At 42.0% G+C, this 18,719-nt stretch overlaps 1 protein-coding gene across 1 annotated transcript; it reads right to left on the bottom strand.

The window, feature by feature from the left end:
• Positions 1-9,193: 9,193 nt before the first annotated feature.
• PGAP4 (post-GPI attachment to proteins GalNAc transferase 4) lies at positions 9,194-10,381 on the bottom strand (the record flags this gene model as incomplete). Its single annotated transcript, XM_080638257.1, has 1 exon — positions 9,194-10,381. One exon carries the CDS (start codon positions 10,379-10,381, stop codon positions 9,194-9,196), a length of 1,188 nt encoding a protein of 395 aa, XP_080494383.1.
• Positions 10,382-18,719: the final 8,338 nt, after the last annotated feature.

Below are 18,719 nucleotides of genomic sequence, written 5' to 3'. Positions count from 1 at the left end.
CTGTTTAGGTTTAGATCTTCTGGAAGCTTACTGTTAGGAAACTACACAGTGCAGCAAGAAAGAGTAGAAAACAAAATGCAGAAACAATGCAATAGATCCTCAACTGACATGAGTTACTGTCATTTCAGTGGCTTCTAATTGTTACACTGATTTCTTGCACTTGAAAATTTAGCACAGAAACTTGTTTTCATTTTCCAGTTAGTATACGGAAAGGCAAAATGCAATGTTACCATATCAGGGTTAATGAAACTGCAAGTCTGATTTCCTTTAATGCAGTGTTTGAGTGAGAATGATGGTTATCAGAATAAATATTCCCACACTGAGGTGCATTAAGTGCAAGCCAAATTTTCCACCAAAATCCCTTTGAAACACCTACCCATATTGCAAGGACATACAAACTTCTCAGTTGCTTAGCAAAAATTTTCTAGGAAAAAAAAGCTAATGCTCTAAAATGGTGTATCAGCATTCCAGTTTGTATGAAATCACACCACAGCTATTCACCAAATCCAGGTAGATGTACTTTTTTCTTCTTTTTTACAGGTCAGTACTCCTGGAGGGAAGTACAGCACGGGGTCTGTTAGGCAAACATCATACCCTCAGCAACAACATGCTCTGCGACCTTGGACATTAGCATATCTTTACCACAAAGACCCAATGTTTACCTGAAGAATGACGTAGTTTCACCGTTTGTTTGACTCATGTACTGACACCTTTTAGCCTCTGCATGGACACAGTGAGAGATTTCTCCTCTTACTGAGCAACACTGTCTTCATGAGGGCAGTTCCTCCTTCAGCCTGTTTCTTGTAGAGACATGCCAAGATAGCACCTGTAGGAAATCTTAACAGTTTACTTGCTGCCAGCAGTAGCATGTAAGTCAGCAGAGAAAGGACAGTCAGCAGAGAAATCTCTGAAAAAGCTGAGGATACAGTCCAGTTGAAGGCCTTGTGCTTGTGTTGTTTTGTTTTCTTTAATATTCTCTTTCCTGATCCGTACCTTCTTGCTGAAGAATACTATGGTACCTAACACGGGCATAAAGCCTTCCCTGCTTTACAAGTGTTCACTCTATCTTCCATTTCTCCCATCCTTGCAGAAAGATGAACCCCATGGTGTGTTAAAGTTTCTCCAGAGGCATCTAGTGTGGATGAAAAATATTTTTAATGACATACATTATCTAAGACTCTCTTGAGACCAAGAAGATGTCATGCTGCTGGTCTTCTTCAGGGCCACAGAGAAAATCGGAGTTTGAATCCACCATTCCTGGTTTGTTTAGAAGCTGTCACAGGCAGGAAAGTCCTAGGAAATGCTTCTTTCCCAGTGTCATTTGTGATATCATCTGTCAGGCTATTAGAGAAAAGCTGGGGGGAGTCTTCTTGAAAAAAATAGTGTCTGACATTTAGAAACCACTTTAGATAATCTCCCACAGCCCTTTCAGAAAAGCCCCCTAACTCCTTCAGAAGAGAAGTAGATAATGGCTAGTATGTGCCTTTCTAGTCCTTCTGAGCCAATATGCAGCACTTCAAGCACAAGAATTGCAGGTCCTAGCAGACATTCTGAGGACTGAGGAGAAAAAAAAGTGAATGGACATGATGGTTAACTTTTTCACTTAATTTAGGAATGGGTGCTTTTTCAGCAAGAAGATGGAATGAGCAACCCAGCTAGATAATGTCACTGTAAGGTTTAGTACTATTAACATGGACACCTGTGACACTAACCATGCTGTGCAGAAATTAACTAGTAGAGTGATATTAAACCACACGGGGAAGGAGTACATACTTCCATTATCACAGCTACGTAATCATAATTTGGGGTACTTACACCTCTAAAAATTAGGTTATAGTGATATTGTGTATCCTTAAATGACAAAAGGAATAAGCTTGCATTGTGAAGGGAATGCCATGTACTTGCATTTAAACAAGCAACTTACCTGCCCCATAAAAATATCTGATCATTGCCTGCACTAATTATTCTATGGCAAAATTGGTGTTTAATCTAAGTTGTAATCCTGTCTCACTGAGGTATGTTTGAACTCATAATACTGCCAACTCTCTCTCAGCTTTCCAGTGACCCAACTAATTTTGAAATTACTTTTTTAGTTTGTGTGTTTGGCTTATTATAAGCTTTTTTCAGCATAACGTGATACAGCCATAGGGCTGTAGGGCTGTAGCTACCAGAAGGCTGTCTTCTGGTGTCAGCACCCTTGGTAGAGGTGGTTACCTCTAGACATTACTTTCAGAGAGGTTGAATTTGTGGCCATGGACAGCATGACTTTGATAATGCAGTTGTCACAATACAGGAAGACTGGGACACCTTTGGTGGGCATGGAGTGGGAGGAACACTGAAGCCACTGAAGGTGGAAGGTGTGTTCAGGGGAGTAAAAATGCAGGTCAGGAATCAGATTTGGGGGATTTAGGTAAAGAGGAGGTAAAGAGGCAAAGGTTGTGCAGTTGAATGTTAAGGAGTATAGGTAACAAATTTGTGACAAAATGGCTCGGAAATGGCGTGAAACAGAGACCCTTTTGTAGCAACCACTGCTGTTTGTGTTGCCACCATTTTGTGTTCTGCAGTTTGTAGGGCTGGCTATGCAGGCAGAGCTTCCTGAGGCAGTTCAGTTCTTGAGGAAGCACCAGCTGTTTTCTGCCTCCCTAGGGATCCTCATCCCCCTCTGCCTATGCTATGGGAAGGAAGGGCAGATGAGCTAAGGAACAAGTACTCTCAGTTACTGGTATTCTTAAAAAAATATATTACATTGTAGTGATTGCTGATCCACTTTCTAGTGAAGAGAAAAATCTTTTAATAGAGAAAAGATTACTAACTGGGGTTTTCTGAGAGTTTCAGATGTGTGAGAATTGATTACTTAAATACATATCTAACTAAATACAGTGACTGAAGATTTTCTGCGTGGCTTATGTCTTATCTGTTAATGAGAAAGCCAATATAAACAGTCTTGCCATATAAAAATCTTTATAGTCCACTCAGATATGTTTTTGAAACGTTACTGCAAACAAGATGTGTAACTAGTAAGAGAGCTTAAATGTTCATTGTTGTGCCTTCTATAGCATGGAAACAGAAAATGGTCAGCTGTAAAAGAGATGGATCCTACTGAAACACAAATGGCTATCATCTCCTCTCAAATGTGGCATAGCATAAGTGAATTTTGTATTTTAATGGCTTGGAGATTTTGCTGATGTTGACTTTCCCTTCCGAAATTACCATACAAAAGTTCACAGAAGTATACATTAAAAAATTTTAAAGACCACTAAAAACTGTCTTTACAGTTTATTATTTAAATAGGCTTGGTTTATTATTTAAGCCTTAATTTGTAGGTTTGCTTTCTTGAGTTTGATAATGCAAGTAGCGGATTTTCATAGTAGAAGTTAATTTAATTGCTATTTTTGTTATATCCAACCTTGCTGTCAATGGATCTGTCAGTTCTGCACTGTTTTGAGTGAAGGCCTGCTGGATGAAGTACATTAAAATCAATGGAAAGCCTGGTTTAAAGGCAATGGGTAAAAAATCTCAGAATTGCTTGTGTTTCTTCAGATTGATGATTGTGGTTTTTCTGTGTGTTTCTAGTAGTATCATTCAAATATTTTGACTTTAATTATTCATATTAACTAGCATTTAAAAAGAAAATAGTAAGTAAATGTGAAGAGAGACAAACTGTAGTATATCTGAGAAAGAAGGATGACAAAGAAATGGATGAAGCAATTTCAGAGACTACATGGTCACCAAGAGACAAATGAAAAAAGTTAAAGCTTCCCTCTGTAAATTAAGTACTTTTAATCTTATCAACACTTTTGTACGTGGTCAGGCCTGTGAAAGGGTTTGAGATGAAATGGGGAGAAAAAACACTGGAAGTTGGAAGAATGTCTGAGTATGATACACATCCACATGAAAAACACCTGGCTCTGTTGACTCAAGAGACTGCTGCCTGCGTGATGGGGTTAAAGTCTAATCAGAGCAGACTTCAGCTGAGTGGAGTCTGCCTCCCCCTCCCCTCTCCATACCATGCTGGTTGTTTCCTGTTTTCTGTCCTCTGCAGTCTTGCTTAACTGTCTCAAAGTCCATCTTGTTCATCCCTATCTAATCAGAGATATTGTTTATTAAGTGGTTTGTTTTCCCCATTCACCTACAGCCTTCACCCCCAATGCAGAGGGCCTGGCCTTTAAACCCAGTGAAAGAAATCACCTGTATTTCTGGCTCCACAGCAGTGTCTGCAGACATGTACACCAGGGAGGGTATGGAGGGTAACAGGTAGAACAGACTCAGGCCCAGAGTGCGTGGAAGGGATTGTACAGGAAGGGTTCGCTGACTCTTTGTTCTTCACATCTTAAAGCTAGGCTGCAACAAACACCACCACTTGGGATGAGAAACAGGCAAACACATTACTATTATCAAACCCCAAATCCCTGTGATAATTTCAATAATGGGGATAGCAAACAAAGATATAACTTTAAATCAGGCTGCTGGGGGGCAAACTTTCTGGGCTGGGCAAAATAGCTGTAAGAGGACATGAAGATAAACGCAGTAGTCATGAGACTGCCTTCCTGTTGACATTTTGTTTTTTAAAAAGCAAGCATTTAAACAACTGGCTGCTGTAATGGAAGACACTTAACTGTTTATTATCTGTTTATCTAAGCAGCACAGTGTCCCCCAAAAAAGCATACTTAGGCGCTGCATGTTAACATTGCAAAATACAAACTATAACTTAGGTCTGAAGTGGACCACTCTGCTGAAATGCCCATTGTAGATGCAGTTTTTGCACATGCTGGAAGAACATTGGACACCATGGCAGAAAGTCAAAGAGAAAGTAGGCACTGAAGAATATGTAGCTGGCCAGAGGCTTACTAACAGGGCAGGACAATACAATGCTCATTTTTATTTGTCAACATTTAAAAAATCACCAGTGGCTACACAGCTCGAAATGTGGCATTCATAGCTTGCCATGTAGAGCAAAGTCTTGGAAACGCACATTGATAGTCCTGACTCTTTAGCCTACAGGCCCGTGAATAAACTGGCTGATGGGGCAGATTCTCCTGAAACATGAGCTGTTAGAACAGATAGTTTGTGGAAATGAAGTTACTCTGGCAACAGAGACACTTGCAGTGAAGAAGCACAGGCCATGGAGTACCTAATTCTGTATGCATTTTGGCAGATGTATGTTTTAGTTAAGATTATTCAGAACCACATGTTAGACCCTGCCATCTGCTGCATTTGGATAAGTCATCTATACAGCTGGTGTGGAAATACACAAAAGAAGCTCTTAACTTTAGGAGAGAAACTGCCAGTGCCTTTCTAACTACAACTGTCTCCCACAGAAAATTACCGTTTTTTTTTTTTTTTTTTTTTTTGTGAAATACATAGCCTTTCCATTCAAAAGTATACTAAGGTTAAATTCCAGCACTTAAGAGCTTGATTATGTCTTGGGTCCCTATTAAAATGCCTCAATACTTGACTGGAGAAGGCCTTGAACAACCTGATCCAGTAAGACCTGCTTAGAGTGGGAAATTGGACCAGGAACTTTGAGAGGTCTTTTTCAACCTGAATTGTTGTAGAATCTGAATTATTACATCCATGCAGATACACAGAGATGCATGAACACAGACGTATCTTTCCTAGACAGCTGTAGTAAGTAAAGAGATGGATCTGCCTGTCATGAAAACAAACAGTGTCATACAGAAGGAAGAGACGAGTTTTAATAGAAAGGTTGTTTATTTGGTAGAGTTTGCTTGTAAATATCTTTAGAAAAAAAGTAGTTCACCCTGCATCCAGCCAAACTGCTGTTGAAATACCCTGTGTGGTGAGCCACAGCTCCTCAAAACTGAAAGGAAGGCTTTGTCCTCTCTTCAATTTTAATGCTTTCTCACTAAGACATTGACCCTACTGCAGTTACAAAATCCACTTGGGCTTCCAGTCAAATAGGGATCTATCAATTTATGCTTCATCTTCTGCCAGAATCATGCTTATGTTGGACCTGACCTGGAAACAAAGGTAGTTTCACTGAATAACTTCCCCTGAGTTGTCTTGGACAATAACACCTTGAGTCCTGCTGTCTGGCCCATCAGGAAAGACTCCTCTTGTGCAAGCAGTAGTTGCTGCATTGAAAAATAGTCTCTGAATCATTTGGAATGAACAAACACCAAGAAAATCCATGCTGTTTGTTTCAAAAATAATCACTAAGTTTGTTTTAATGTGAGAAAAACCAAACTCTCGCGGCCATGTTTCCAGGAGTTAATGCTGGGCCTTGAACTTATGTAACATGATATATGCCAACTCAGCTCCACTTGCCTGGAGAAAAAGAGAGCAAAAAGGCATGTGTGTTTGAAACTGCCCAAGCTGTGGAACAAAATCCACCAGGAATTAGGAACTCACAGTAACCTCCCATTTTTTGTTCCAAGGGCAAAGTACGCTTCTCTGACTTGTCATTTCTAATAAAACATGGCACAGGAAAAAAAGAAAAATCAATCTGCTTGTGAAAGTTGAGAGGCAGCAGCATTAGGAACGCTTGCCTGACATACCACTTGGGGATGGTTGACACTGGGCAAGTACCTGAGTAACTTGGAAACAGTCCCCATCAGGCTCAGTAAAAGCAGCACCTCTGTTGTAAAGGTGAACTGGGCGCTCAAGGAAATTACTCCAGAAGGATTTGAAGAATTTATTAACCTGCTCCTTGTACAAAGGAGTTCATTCTCAATGGGTTTATCTGAAACTCTCTCACTAGCAGGTTCAAGTTGCAGGCCGTCTGCATATTGCTTGGTCTCCCTGTCAACTTCTCTCGTCTCTTATGCCCTGAAAATTGTCTTCTAGTTTAGAAGGGATGCCTCAAATTAATTTTCTTAACTTTCAGCTATGAAGCTCAGGAAAATTACTTATCTCCCCTGAAATTCTGGGATGACAAAGTACTACAGAGCAAACAAGGAAAATAACTTTAAGACAAACAGTTAAATCATTTCCCACATCAAAACATTTATTAACAGCATATAGTTAATTGGTTTCTTTTCTAAAGTTAATTTCTTTCTTTTCCTTCCTCCTCTTTCCTTTCCATGTTCCATTTACTGGACCTTGTTGTGAGATTTTCTTTGCAAGGAGTATGAATGGACTCTCATGAAAAGAATAGGGCACTTGCTGGATTTGTATAGTACAAAGACAGAAAAAGAGTGAAGAAAAAGCACACAGCACTGAAACATTCACAGCTGAAGGTGCATAAACAAGTTGTATTTCCTCCCATGTGCAGGTGCTTAATGAAATAAATATACTCAAATCATGCCATATTCCCATAGTACTGGAAGGCCTGAGAATAGGTTTGCCCACCTGAAATTGTGAGCACTCTGGTATCTGACGTTTCCAGCAGCTAAGAATAAATTGTGGTTCTGCCTGTGCAATTTTTCCTGTGTCCTCTGACAGAGAGGTACTTTGCCTTTGGGATGATATGGAAGCCACAAGCAGTTTTTCCTCACATCTGATTTCCAAAGGTATTATAAAAGTGTCCCACCTAATTACTAAGAGAGCAGAGGACTACTCTGTGTTGTGAAGCCATTTCTCGGCTAACTGACATTATGCATTTGTGTTGTGGGATACCCATCACACACTAACAGCTGGAGGTTTGCAAATTTCTGTGGTTTCATCTCCCATGAGTTTTATGTCCTTCATATCTATAGCTAGACTTGTTGAAAGCTTAAGGCATAAATCACCCAAGAGAGATGGGGAAAGAAAATTCAAAGTAGAGCTTTTCCTTCACTAAAAAGAAAAGGTGAAGCAGCCCTCACTGACCAAAACTCGACAAGAATACTGTACTCAGTTTATTCCAAAGCTAGGAATATAGTTTTAAAAATAGTTCAACCAAACTCCACATGCAGGTGAACTTGATTAAAAGCCTGCTAAAGTCAAGTGGCTTTTCATTAGACATAAATATTTTGGTGCCAGTTTTGATCCTGTCTGAGATCTCTTATCATCTGCAAGGCTTTATATTTAACTGTGCCTGAAGCTGTGGTACAAAGTACCCATCTCAAATGCTTAACAACCAGAGCACACTAAGTTAATGGGTCAGTATCAGAGTGGCCCCTTGATGTGTTGTGCTATTGTTATTATGAACAGCTAGTTTCATTTCCTTTGGGTATAATAAACAGCTTGCTTGGCAGCAGGCTCTTGCTTGCTGCCAAGAGCAGTGAATAAACCACTTGGTCTGAGCTGTGAATTTGAGATCCAAAATGAAACAGGGATCCTGCACAACAGCCACACCTGATCTAATCTTTCCTTTAGCTCTGCTGATCAGAAGTCAAGATAAATTCATGTTGAATGTCTAAGCCCAGTCAGCAACTAATAAGACCCTTTGAATGATCTGGATACACTACAACTAGTGATGACACTAACCAACACAGTAGTCATCCTGTATTGTTCATAATGTCTGTATTGTCTGTATATGAAAACGTGCATTTGTGATCTGGCTGTGTAACATCAATGGCTGTATTCTACTTTCCTGTTCCTGCCTTCAGACATGACCTTTAATGAAGCAGCAGAAGCTTTGTTTTTAGGAGTCTCTGTTCCAGGAAAAGAGTGGGAAGGATGGAGGTGCAGATAGGATCTGTAGGGGGATACAGTTACAAACAGAGGCTCTGTAAAATTTGACAAATATAGGTGAAATTTTTGAGAAGGTTCACATAAACCACTGCTGCTTTTGGAGGTCTGCTCAAAACCACAGTTTTGAAACAGAATCAGACAGAAGGCAGAGATCAGACCTCAGTAAGGATGGGAAAATATGGGCTTTTCCTCCTCACTAGTTTAAATTTGAAACATTCAGTTTGTCCAACATTTCTGTTGCCCTAAGGTGAGGACTTCTGTAACCAGTGTAAAGGAGAGCAGGCAGTTATAGCTGTTTATACTGGTGTGAGAGCTTTTCCCTAATAATAATTAAAGAGAGTTGACAATCCACACCCCCAGCTGGGATCCTCTACTCCCCTCCCACATGGTGCATAGTGTTTAGGTCCAAGTATATATTAAACAGAGTCTGTACATATGTAAGTTTATTTTTTGAGAAACCTCTTTGTTTTAAATAGACATTCTTTGTTCACCTGGAGGCACAGGATGCCCAATGATAGCACTGCAACATCTGAGTTTGCACACTGTCGCTCTGCTCAGTGGCAAGCTCTCTGGGCTGCATGTCTGCAAGGTCACAGCAGGTGACAAAGGTCAAAGGTCACAGCAGTTTTGGGTTATCATTTAGGCGAAGGCTGGAGTACATTCCCACGTGCCGGACCAGGTTGGGTTCCACCACGTAGGCGTTCTCCCCCTTAGTATGCAGCAGTGAGTAGAGGGCAATATCCTTAGCAAAACCCTGGCGGCAGTGCAGCCCCTTCAGGTAGCCTAAGGCACGGTGGGCAGATGGAGCAGAGAACAGCATGGCAGGCGTGCAGCATTCAGTGACTGGCACGATATTATAGAGCATGGGAGCCAGCCGGCGCAGCTCCAGCATGTAATGCCGACCCACCAGCTCTGACAAAGCCATGCTGTACAAAGCAAAGAACAAGACAAGGGGCCAACAGAGGCTGGGGCGCCCAGTTGCCCAGGAGTACACCCAGTTCAGCACGGGTCCCAGAAACATGCCCAGACCTAGCCACTCGAGGATTCTCATGGGTTCAGGGTTAAAGTAGCGCTGAAGCCTCTCAGGATGGTAAAGCTTGAAATAGAGGGCATCTCTGAGGTATGGTTTGGAGAACCGGACCAACAAGAGGTGCTGCAAGACAGCAAATATCTCCTCCTCTGGCACAGCATCATCTTCCACTACAAGGATGTATTCTGGGTTATACGCCAACAGTGACTGCTCAAGGCAGAAGACATAGTCCTGCTTCTCCTTCTCAAACTGGTTCATTTTGGGGTCAGGGTTCTCACCCGTTCTGTCATGACTGACCATAGGAAAGAAGCTGCTCAGCAGCCTGACATCCTGATGGCTGCTGGGGTCTGACTCCACATTACAAAGGAGGATGCGGTGGCTCTGACAACGTGCACCACATTTCTGGAGGAGATGGTGGAAGCGAGAGGCCACTTGCAAGACATAGTGGAAATCATTCCGCCTCTGCACAGTGATAATGGTGACAAGCAGCAAGGGATGGAAAGCATCACTGCCAGAGGCCTCGGAGGTATTTGGTATCTGAAGCTTCTCAAAGTAATGGAGCGCAGCCTGGCCCTCCTGCCGATTGTGCTCCAGGAACTCCTGACTCATGGGGTTCAGGTGCCACCGCCGCAAATAGAAGTAAGAGTGGAGGAGCCGGTGGCAAATCAAAGGTGCGAGCACACCAAATGTCACCACAGTCAGCGTGAGGAGATGGATAAAAGGACTGGACCAACGCCACCACCTCCCATATAGCTGCCAGGCTTGGTGTAACATGGCTGCTGTAGGAGGGCACCCCTGCTTTACTCATGCCCTCATTCCTTCACTTCCCAAGCATCTTCCCTGGATTGCAGAGTATCACTGGGGCAGTGGCTGCCAAACCTGCACAAGCTGTCCAAGCCTAGAGAGGAAGAAAAGAGTTGGTTAATGAAACAGAAACTGTCCAAGTGGGAAAACGTGATTTGACAAAATGGAAAGTTGTGCTAGTCACTAAGTAAGCCAAAATAAAAGGCCTCTGAGGAGTCCCTTGTGGTGGGGGCATCACAGAATTGTCATGACAGGTTGAAGAAAGATAAGACAAACTTAATTTCTAGCAAAGTGCCCCTAACACCTTTTCAGCATGTAGGAGCTCTGATCTGACCTAGCTAGACAGGACTTTCTTGTGTTTATGATGCTTCAAATGCATAACAATCAGGCAATGTACATGCAGGATGTGTGGAAATCCCTTTGTTTTAAAGTAGAGAATATAGATACAACTATCTGGTCACTGTGATATAGTAAGACTTGGGTCATAGACATGAACCAAAGCCAGATCTCTTTTATCTTTAACCTAGCACATATCTGAAAGACAAACTTTTATCTCTGTGGAATGACATGTTTCCCTTCTGTTGCCCACACACTTCCAAACACATGCTTTTTCACTTTACTCCTCGCAGTGTGAAGCAAGGCAACAAAGATACCAATTTACTTCACTAAGGGCATGTGTATGCTAAGTGTAATGTGCCTGTGTGTGTCTCGGATGTCTCCCCCTCTCTAGACCCTGTGAAATACATAGTCACAGCAAGATTAGCAGGTTGCAATTGAGCCATTGACTCATATTTAAAAGTTTTTATTTTAAAATTATATGCCTTTAATTTAAAATCAAAACATTTATATAAATATGTGGAGTGGGTGTATACACAGACACTATAAGCAAACATCCACCTTCACAGAAATTAATTTTGCCATACTTGCTTTTCTGTTCTTCTCTGGGCTGTCACAAATACCTATCAGCCTCCCTGTCAGAAGCTTAAATGAAATCAGGGCAATTAGGCTGTTAGATGAATTTTCCGGTGCCAGTGATTTCCCTTTTTAATCTGCTCTTTGACTCTTCCTTTTACTTCCCATTCCCCCTCCTTATGAACTGGGTAACTCATGCCTCCCACTGACTGACTGTGTACCACTCAGTGCAGAGTTGCTCTCATTTTTAACCTTCTGCCTTCACCAAGTTCTGATCATCAAATGGTGCTCCCAAGGCCCTTTTCCCATCTCTTCACTGTCTTCTGAAGCAGCCTAAGCAACGATGTGTGAATGGAAAGGTATCAGGGCTGTGAGTTTGCTTCTCTGTCTCAGAAGAACAGACCATGTAGAAGAAATTACTCAGATAACACCAAGAAGGGTCTAGTTCTAGGACTATTTCAAAACTCCCTTCATTACTGTAGTCACATATTTGCTGTATTTACCATTAAGAAAAACGCTTCCTATTGCCATATGGGAATCTGACTATCCGATATGAAAGTCCTTTTACTAAGATTAATGGAAAATACATAAGAGCTGTTCCAAATATTTGCTAGAGACCAGGTACTTCATGCTGTGAGATCTCAAACCATCCTTGGATAGACTGTGGCATCAGCGTTCTGCTACCTTATGATTCACGAAAACACAAGACTTCAAAGACTGGGCGTAATTAAACAGACGTACCAAATTTGCACACCAATGCATGAGAATCTGCAGTGTCTCCCCATATAGCTTTTTTAAAAAATTTTTCATTTTCTGATTACACACTCCTGTTTCAGAGATACTGCATTGTATTGCATCAGTGGACTTTGTAACCTTAAAGGCAGTGGTAACATTTCAGCGGTCCGATTCAGGACACAAAGACTTGAAATCCATCAGATGCAAAAACCTGGCATTTAAATGCATTTATTCATCCAAAATCTAGGTCCTTCCTTTTTCTCATTTTCTGCTAACGAGCCACAAACCTTTAAGGGAACACACAGAACACAGAATCATACTCTACAACTCACACTGGCATAAAAAAAACCCTCACACTTTGAAGCCTTTTCTTGATTCAAGAAGCATTGCTGGCACTGTCACTGAGCCAGCCTCCAAACTTGGAAGGGAGGACCACAGTGGGAATAGGAGATAAAGAAAAGCTAGAGGGCAGTTTAGTTCTCAAGGAGGAAAGAAACTCATTTTTCATCTGCTGGCTAGGCTTAAGATCTGAGCCTTCAGTGAGCTCTGTAGCTCTTGGGATATACATGATCCATTAATAATCCCCACCCAAGCAAGAGGCCCCCTCCCTTGTACCCTCTTCTACCGACATGGGAGAAGTCCGTGCGTGTCCCCCCTGCAGCGGCCGCCTCACGGGGTGAATCAAACGGAAGCCTGCCTGCAGTCCGCGCTGTTCAAGGGCCAGGTTCACCCGCACCACCACAACGGCGGGTGGCCGCGTCGCGGCGTGCAGCCTGCCAGCCCGTGCTGCCCCGCCCCTGCTGCTGGGAGCGTTGTGCTGGGACTCCACCTGCTGGTGTCCCGGCCCCGGGCGCACCGGGTGGTGCAGGTAGGCACGCGGAGGCGCCTTATCTCCTGGCTTCTTTCGAGGCAGCAGCCATCTCCGGGAAAGCACACAGGGCGGGAAGCCGACCACGCGGCTCACAGCGGCATACTCACACGCGTTTCTGACTTACCCTGGCTTCACCTCATCAGTAACACAACTCAGGATCTTGGCGCTCTTACGCTGCTTTTGCAAGTCCCAGCACCCCAAGGGAAACAATCATTTCACTTCTTCCAAATCCCCCTCTGCTGCCTGCGCTGTTAGCTTACATTCATGTTGACTGACAGTCAGTTTTTAAACAAACTTTCTCAGTTTATTTGCAGAGGAAAAGGCTGTTTTCACTGGGTAGTGGAATACCCACAGTGGCTAAAAATAGTCCAGAGTATTTTAATGGGAGTCAAATGCTCCAGTTCATACCAAAACCAGGCTGAAAGATCTAGAAAAGAGGGGAGACACCAACATCCCCACTTTCTGGCTCTTAACACTTGGAAGCCAAGTGTTCCAAATCTATGATAGAAATTCCTTGCTTCTACAGAGGCAAAGTTTGATGTTATCTCACGATTCGAATCCTGAGTTTCTGATCAGATTGTTTTCCACCCCTTAGCATTGTTCTGACTGTACAGAAGCTATTCTGTTTTCAGAAGCCGTTGGCACTGTCACTCTAACTTTTTCCCCTTTTTCAGGGGGAAAAAACCCTTGTTTGTTCTTCAAGTATTTAAGTGGCATTTCTGACAGCAAAATGGAGTTTGAGGAGAAAAGCAAGAACCCTGTCTGAAACCTGAATAGTAACTACTTTGCAACCACATAAATACTTGCAGTGGAAGCCACTTCTATATATATGTTCTGTGTAAAACACAGCCATTGCTTAAACACCTTTAGAAGTTGTTATATATATTATATATATATATTCAGCTTAGTTTTTTTCTTAGATCATGGTGAAGATTCCCTCCAGAAACACCTAGATCACCTGCTTCCAAATTTACACTCCCATAAGTCATTAATCCCCTAATGAAGATGGGTGAATTGCCTCTACACACACTTAGGCAGAGTAGAAGAATGAGTAATAACCTCTTTGGGCAGGATACTGTCTGCTGTGCTAGTGCTTTAAAAGAGAACACTGGTTTTGTCATTTTTTTTTTGGTCTACTCCCAACTCCTTTCCAGAGAGGTACTCCCACAGGCAGGTGTGCATTCCTGGAACAAAGCTTCCTGTGTGTTTCAAAGCTGCAAAATTTTAGGAGGCTCCTGGATAAGTAATGTAAGAGAGGGCATCTGTCTTCTACTACCTGCTCTTTGAGACAAGGCCGTAATTGTTCCTTTATGATTAAAATAATGAATGGTTCCTTTTTGCCTAACTACACTTCTTTTCAGTGTCAATGGGAAAAGCCACTCCTTTCCTAAAATAAAAACAGCTGGATGAAGTCATGTGGTCAGAAGCCACAGAGTTAGCTCTGTGGGAAACAAAGGTAGGATCCTACAAAATGTCATGGAAAGGCCAGCTATTACAGTCCGTCCCATCCCCATCCCCCCCCCCCCCCAGCCAGTACAGTGGTAGTAACAGTGTTCATACAACCTGTAGTTTTGACTTGTGTGTCAATACTATAGTGGCACCTCAAGCTGAAACCTGTGTGCAAAAAACACTTCTACATCCTAACCTATCATTGTGCGGACATGCTGCAACCACAGGACCAAGCTCCTCTACTAATTAGCCCTCTCTGGAAGAAACAACAGCTTTGTCCTTGCTGTGGTATTGTTAGTGCACTAGCAAGCAGTCCTGCTCAAGTCTGAGGAACGAATGCAAGCTTCACAAAGTCATAAAGAGCCATATACATCTTCTGTTTTATATATGAGAAATACGGTAGTCATGCTGACAGCTGACTTTTGTGCAGATACCCTCAGCTTCTGAAAACAGGCCCCTACCAGGAGCTGATCGCTGTTACTGGACCAGATAGACAGCTTTTCTCATCTGCAATTCCTTGTGTTTTCTGACAGCTTTTAGTAGGTCAGGTGCCTGATAACAGCAATGTGTTCAGGCTCCCCTTGAAAACAGCAGTGTCCAGTAGAAGCCAAGGATTCACAAATCTGACCGTTACACTTGAAATGAAACAAAATACAAACCATCCTGGCAAAAGCTGTGCTTCTAAAAACATTCAGCAGAATCTTAATAGTAAGAGCTCAGCAGCTGTGCTAGTAAAATGGGCGCATTTTCTAGCAGGTACCAAATTTAGCTCTTACCTCTTCTACTTCAAGCACTGCTTAATGCAGTTGTCATTATGTTGCTTCTAGAGAATAAATGTCAAGTAAGCCAGTTGTTTCATTTAACTTCCACCTAAAGTGCTTCGTGCTATGGCACGGACCAGGGCTGCTGGTGATGCACTTGATCTCCCAGTTCTCTTAGAACTTTACCTTTTGTTTCTTACGGTCTATGTATTAACGGCATGACACTGCTACGGTCTAACAGGTTAAGAATAGCGTGAAGCATAAGAGAAGTGGCTAGGGAGATGGAGAGGATTTGGACTTAGTTCTTTACAGGACTTACATGGTATAAGAGGTAGAAACCAGTGGCACAGCTGTCCATTTTTATCTGCCATTCCTCAGAACCTGTCCATGAATATATAAACTTTTTCTGTTCAAGGAAATGGAATTTAAGCACTATCAGAAAACTGAAAATGCACAGATATACAGGGAATAACCCTGTACAGTTAGGAAACCCCAGAAACTGCAAAATTGCATCCTGAATATAAATTTACTGATAGGCTGGCCTGCTTTTCTCATTTAACTGAGTTAGCTTTTCCAGGCTGTTCATAAATCCCTAGAAATTCAGGGAGCACAGTTTGAAAGCTGAATTAAGAGGCAAAGTACATGAATGTGGCAGCTGGAAGAAGATACTTTGTCCGTTTCCCTTAAACTAAGAAGTTGAAAGCCACCAGTGAAACAGGCTCTGAACTGAATATATTAATTACAGTTATTTCCCCAACTTCTGTCTCACTTCTCCTGTGTATTCATTTTCCTCTGCCACGTAAATCTGAAGGGAGCCTGTTCTCAACATCTGCTGACTTTCACCAGACTGCTCCCTTCTATGCAATGTCATGGGAAAACAGTGCTCTTCCCTGTTGCTATCAAGCAGTAAGGTCAGTATTCAGATCAAGTGGGAGTGGAAAGCAGCTGGGAGAAGAGTTCTGCAAGGTAACAGCTTAATACAGTGACTTAAGGAAAGGAGTTTTGCAAGGAGCTGCCTTTTAGAAAATGACACCGAAGGTTTATGGTTTATGTGACTTTAAAATTATTCAATCTGTATTTGTCTGAATTTACTTTTTTTTTGTGCCACAGATGAAAAAAAAAAAAAGCCAACCAGGATACATTGTTATAGAATTCGATAATGATATGTGTAAAAAATGCTGCATGTTTTCACAGAGGTGAAGCCCTCCAAAATCTTAAATTCTGCTTTCGGTTTGAGCTCTCTTGTGCTTTAGTATAAAATGTGTATCCCTATTTATTAAAAGAAAAAAAAAAAAGGGAAAGAAAAATTACATTAGACAAAGCTGCTGCTGCTAATAATGGCACGAACTATTAACTTTTGCTGTCTGTTCTTGGAATCTCAGAGCTAAATCTGCATTGACTCATTAGAGTTGCTACAGATAATTTTTATTCTAACTCCTTGTGTCACAGTCTTTTGTTAAAATAAGACTAGGGCTCCTGCATGCAAGGTACTGTACACAAATACAGCAAGAGGCAATTTCTACCTTATTGATCTTTAGGTTAAGACAATATCAAAGAAGGGAATCTGTTTTTCTGAGATATGTAACATATCAGTCTGGTTTTGTTGTTGTGAACAACTGGCATTTTATAGTTTGACCATACTGGTAATCCACACAGGTAAATAGAACAGCTTTTGAAAAAAAACCTACTAAATGTGGTATGCTGAAGCAATAGCAGCTCTTTGCAAATTAAAGCAATCTAACCAGGTAAGGAAGAAGAATTCTTGCTCTTGGAGAAGTCTGTCCAGAAGGAGTTATTCCAGAGCATCAGGAATGAGGTATTCCAGCGTGGCTATTGCCAAATAGCTCCTTCTGCCTGAGCTCTCCTATTTAATTTCTATATGCAGTTGTGCCCTTGGGGCTTGCTATGAAACCAGGCATTTCACAGTCACTGGAAGAGCAACGTGCAGATTAAATTAGCTCCTTGAGTATCTGTGATTTGGGTAGGTGTGCTGGGTGCACCCACTCTGGGTGAGCAGCCTTTTGGTTCAGGCATCACAGACAAACCAGCCCTGCCATGTGAACAGTGAGAACGGTGCTAGGCTGTATCTTCTCAGGAACTAAGGAGTCTAGGCCATGTCTTATCAGGACCTAGCAGTATCAGCCCGAGTGGGGACTAGACAAAACTACAACTGCTACAGCTGCACGCACACCAAATGGGGTTGGTCATGAGTCAGCCACTTCAACATACAGATATATTTGTAGCCCCCCCTGAGCCAGTTCCCCCTAAGCAGGGACACTGCTCAAAGTCACTCTTTTGAGATTGAGAGAGACCTTACCCATAACCTGGTATCTATAATGATGTAACACATTTTACATTAGGCCTAAAAGTGTACTTTATGCTAGAGTACTTACATGTCCAGGTAGAGTGTAAGTATTAGAAGTGTAGTAAGTGGCAGACTATTTAACCCCCATCTAATCATTGTTTAAATCATTGCTGAAATCACCAATTAGATCATCATCCAACTACCATTCCATTACAGCTTAATTATCACAGAATCCCAAGGGTTGGAAGGGACCTCAAAAGATCATCTAGTCCAACCCCCCTGCAGAAGCAGGGCAACCTAGAGTACATCACACAGGAACTTGTCCAGCCGGGCCTTGAATATCTCCAGTGTAGGAGACTCCACAACCCCCCTGGGCAACCTGTTCCAGTGCTCTGTCACTCTCACAGTAAAGAAGTTTTTCCTGATGTTCACATGGAACCTCTTATGTTCCAGTTTACACCCATTACCCCTTGTCCTATCACTGGACATCACTGAGAAAACCCTAGCTCCATCATCCTGACACTCACCCTTTACATATTTGTAAACATTGATGAGGTCACCCCTCAGTCTCCTCTTCTCCAAGCTAAAGAGACCCAGCTCCCTCAGCCTCTCCTCATAAGGGAGATGTTCCACTCCCTTAATCATCTTTGTGGCTCTGTGCTGGACTCTTTCAAGCAATTCCCTGTCCTTCTTGAACTGAGGGGCCCAGAACTGGACACAATATTCCAGATGCGGCCTCACCAAGGCAGAGTAGAGGGGGAGGAGAACTGATAATTATTGTTAAATCATTATTAAATCACTGTTTAATTATCCTTCAGTTATTGTTTAATCATCATTTGAATGACATTTAATTATCAATCATGGATTAATTACAATTTGATAATCATTTAATAGTTAATAAAACCTTTTAGTTAACCCTCAGTGATGACTTCTCTTAATAATTATGACAGTAGAGCTGGGGATGTGGGTATATGAAAGGGGGGAGGGGGAAAGAAAAGGCAACTGATGTAGTGATGGCTGCTAACTCAGAAAATGTTGCAGCTTTACTCTTATTTACCACTGTAAAGAACAAAGCAGGGTGATAAGGAAATAGGATATTATTTTTCTGAGCACAGGTCCTTCATAAGAAGGCTGTGAGTTTCCAGTTGGCATAGGTCTATGCAACAATCAAAATGCAATGCAGGACAAGGTGACAACCAGAATATTGTGATTCTAACCTCTGTTTTGAAAGAAAAATTGTTTAGTCATATTGATAAACAGCACTCCTCTTTCAAC

This window comes from Psittacula echo (assembly GCF_963264785.1).
Source record: "Psittacula echo genome assembly, chromosome: Z".
Classification (NCBI taxonomy): Eukaryota; Metazoa; Chordata; class Aves; order Psittaciformes; family Psittacidae; genus Psittacula; species Psittacula echo.
Note: the sequence above shows the minus strand (reverse complement) of the source record. Positions and strands in the feature narration are given on the sequence as shown.